Below are 4,170 nucleotides of genomic sequence, written 5' to 3'. Positions count from 1 at the left end.
TGACAAATGTAACAGATTTATACTGTATCGATTTGATTATTCGGTCGAACCTGATTCGAATAAAAATTTTCCAACTTTATCGTATCCTCACTAAAATTATACTGCCTTTCCTCAAAACTACTGTTTCCAGTTTGAATTTCACGAATCTCTCTGCCCAGAGCCAAGACTAAGTAACGAGAAAAGACCGATACTAAGATAAGGGTTACATGTTAGAATACGATAAATGATGTTAGCTAAGAGGGTCTGGAATGTACTTGGGCTCTACTCTCTCTTTGTCGTTCTCTCTCTCTCTCTTTACAAAATTTTGTCGGGCAGAACGAAAGCCTCCCCTCGTTCGCTTTTCACTGAATCAACCTGCAAATGTGCAACAATACTTAGAGATGTTAAAACATTAAATGATTTTTCTCGTTAACAGTTTAAATAAAGTAGTCATTTAACATATATGGTACCAAATTAAAGCAAGTCTTGAGCCTCCAACAACGTAAACATTTAGATGAGGTGGTTATTTTTGTAATGCATATAGTCCTAGTCCTAAAGATTCCCAGCCAGTCCTACAACCTTAAATTATGAAACTCTCGAGTATGTATCCTTAATTTGACCTGACCAACAAGCAGTGTCATACAATGTAATAGTTCCTAGACTCAGTTTTTACATGAATGAATTGGAGTATTTGAAGTTGGATCATGTCTGCTTCTATTGCAACCAGTATTGGGAGTTCAAAAGTTGGAGGTTTGATCCAATGGTCTAAGGTTGATATGATGTAATTACAGCAATGTCTTACCAGGTTGCTGATTATCAGGGTTGCCCATATCTTTGCTGCTACTCGGCTTGCTGACACCAGGCTGCACCACTGCTTGGTTCTACAAAACAAAATAGCGGGATTCGTTAGTATCTCTGAACGCCAAAAGGCAGTTGTGAGTCTCCAATTTCTAATTGAGAAGAATCCCAAATCAATCCTTTATTGAAGTGCAAAAAACAGAACAAAAATATCGAAAAATGGAAGCAAATGAAACCTTAGGGGTTAAACTTGCCTGTGGCAAAGGTAGTTGTGCTTGTTGGAGACCGAGAAACTGTTGATATGGATCGATGAAGTTTGGCATTCTTGGTTGGTTTGGATTGTGGGAAGTAACTGAGTTTAATATGGGATCTGTTTGGTTAGGAGCCTGGATTCTTGAAGGATCAGGCACTGGAACTGGCTGCATATGAAATGGTGGCATGGGAAATCTAGGACCCATATGTGCTGCAGCAGCTGGATTTGGCATTGCCGAACCGGGTAACATAGATGGATACGGGCGGTTCATCCCCATATCCATACCCATCCCCATACCCATGCCCATTCCCATAGCCGGCATGTATTGTTGCATGCCAGGGTACATCATAGGCATCATCCCACATCCCATCGACATCATCTGCAATAATTGTACATGCAATGAGCTTCTTCTTTACAAGAACACAAAGTGAAGTTTCGATTAAGACACTAAGCAAACTCTACCTGCACTTGCAGTTGAAGTGATTTCAAATACTCGATCGCCTCATCCAACATCGAGGCCTTGTCAGACTAAATATTGAGGAAAGCAAAACAACAACTCAATACAAAGTATTGTATAGCATTAGTTCAAGACAAGTGAAGTAATATCCGGAAATCCAAACCTTGTTGCAACGAGGTATGAGTTCTTGCAGCGCCTTCATCTTTTCATTTATTCTATCTCGACGCCTCTACATACATAACAACATCCAAGTAACTAAGCAAATAACTTCAGCATGAAACGTAGCGTAAACTTGGACATGTACATACCCTTTCCGATAGGTTGTGGACTTCTGCAGCACGAGACCTCTTTGTTGAGGTTGAACCACGGCCTTGTTTTTTAGCCTCCCCAGCCTCAACCTCAATGTCCTACAACACCAGACAGTAGCAAAAGCTAAATAAAGAGGTAAAAATTAAAATACACATTTCGCAGCCATGATCTTGCTTTTATGTAGAGCCGAAGGGAAAATTTGTTTTATAAATAATTCACTGCTTGGTTTCAACCATACATTATTAGTGTATATGAATTAGGTGTTAAAACACTAAATTGTGAAGAATACTACAGTAGTTGTGCATAATTGTGCGGACATAATATGATTCATATCATTCGATACTTTAAAACATAGTTCATATGAAAAAATCTTTGCAAAGATATCATTCTTGGCATAATCTTTTCTTGTAAAAATTTTGCATTACAGCATTCGCATTCGCCACAAACCAGAAGAGAGTTGTCCAAATTTAGTTAGTGAATACCAATTTTCATTTTTTATGCTCAAGGACTCAAGTTATTTGATATAAACACATCATGGTTAATCTTGTTATAAACTACAGGATATTTGCAACCTTATTGTGACTATAACCATGGCTTCAAGCCACAAGACTCCTCATGCTATAATTTTTTCTTTTTGATCTAGCCTCATGCTATAATTAAACAGACAATTCTATATTAAAATTATTGTTTATAGATATTATAGAAAAAAAAGAACAATTTGAAATACACAGCTCAATCAGTCATACTTTCAGCACTGTCTTATCAGATTGTAAGAACTATCTTCTCAGATTTTAAGATGAGACAAATCTAAAATAAAATAAATTTCAGAAAATTCTAAAATTTTGTACTTAGTGAGAACAGACAAAAAAACAATTATGATATATATATATATTTGAAAAAAAAAAGAAAAAAGAAGTGAAGAATGGTGAATAGAAACAAGAGAAATTTTTTAAAATAAACCTTCTGGGATACGGACCATACGGTTATTATGCCGGTTAGAGCCGCAGTCTCAATATGTGTGATAATGTATTGTGTGAAGTGTGTCTGCAAACACCAAGGGTCGTCGGTACATCGCAATTAGACAACATAAGGACAAGCTGGTCTGAGTATGTGGGGTGACCCCCGCGCTGAAAACTTTGCCCTCTCTCGCGCCGTGCTGCTCCATTCACGGCGCACTGCTCCTACTTTTGCCCCCCAAATTCATTTTCTACACTATGCCGGGTGCGCACTGGGACTCTTGTCACCTGGTGGGAAGAAACTTGTGGTTCTGACCCCTCCACGTGGCCAGCCTCAGATGCACAATCTCTGTTGTGCATTATCACTTGCCACGTGTTAAGGGCAGCAGCCTAGTGGTGCACTCCCCGCCGAAATATTAACGTGCCCCACCCCCACGACGACATTAGTTTTACGTCGGTTAAGTTGTTTTATTTTTATTTTTTTATAAAATTTTATTGAGATAATTCTATGCCAATATAGTTGGATTGATGATGCAGGATATGATTTATTACATTATATAATGATTTATATATTTGGTATTATTCGCCATTTTGAATTTAAAATTTTATTTTTTAATTACAGTACAGATACAGATACAGATGATTATGTATGTTATCTTTTAGGTGGAATATGTTATGCCACTTGTATATGCAAGTGGTACGAAAATAGAACTTTTTTATTTTATTCTTTTCGAAACAAAAGCACAAATTATTATATGAGTACAGGTTTGAATCGATTACAAGATAATATATCTAATAATGTTGATCTTGATTTTTATATATCACCTAATTCAATCATGATGTAAATATATTTTGAATGTTACATAGTATATTAAAATATTGTCTGGCACATATTATATTAAAATATGGGCTGGCTCTCGATAAGATTTAGCATTGTGATATTGAAGTAGAGTTTTGGATATTAAGTGAAATATTAGTATGAGGACCGACAGAAACTAAAATATGTTATTATAATTATATTAATTTTTAATATACTCTCTTAACACTTGATTTATATAAAAATGAGGCCATGCCCACGCTCTGCGCACGTTAGTTAGATGGCTCTAACCGACGGTATAGTTTGGGAACAAGCAAAAATGAATTAGGAGTTCTAATTTAGGTGTTTTGGCGGTATTTAGAATTAAAAGACAATCATAAGTAGGGATTGTTGCTTACCTCACTCTGACATTCGTTGTCGTCAGCTTCTCTTGCTTTGCGTTTCCGGTCTTCTGGGGGAGGCGGCGCTCTCTGCGGAGGCGGTGGCGGTGGCGGTGGCGGCTCGCTGGCGGTGAAACTGGCTCCGGAGCCGCCGGAGGATGTACCAGCTCCTAATTCTCCGGTCCTCGCGGAAGTGCCGCCCGCCGTGGCAGTGAGGCTCT

The 4,170-nt window shown here is 37.9% G+C and overlaps 1 protein-coding gene across 1 annotated transcript in view; it reads right to left on the bottom strand.

The window, feature by feature from the left end:
* LOC105165703 (transcription factor PIF1) overlaps nt 1–4,170 on the bottom strand; it is a gene marked incomplete in the record, with an annotated part of 5,386 nt that continues 1,216 nt past the window's right edge. The window contains 7 exon segments of the mRNA XM_011084801.2: nt 1–354; nt 782–860; nt 1,032–1,409; nt 1,493–1,558; nt 1,651–1,716; nt 1,796–1,894; nt 3,968–4,163. Coding sequence (XP_011083103.1) covers nt 350–354; nt 782–860; nt 1,032–1,409; nt 1,493–1,558; nt 1,651–1,716; nt 1,796–1,894; nt 3,968–4,163 — 889 coding nt within the window.

The sequence above is a fragment of the Sesamum indicum genome, linkage group LG6 (genome assembly GCF_000512975.1).
Source record: "Sesamum indicum cultivar Zhongzhi No. 13 linkage group LG6, S_indicum_v1.0, whole genome shotgun sequence".
NCBI classification, from domain to species: domain Eukaryota; kingdom Viridiplantae; phylum Streptophyta; class Magnoliopsida; order Lamiales; family Pedaliaceae; genus Sesamum; species Sesamum indicum.
The sequence above is the reverse complement of the archived record's forward strand: the minus strand, read 5'-3'. Positions and strand labels throughout refer to the sequence as shown.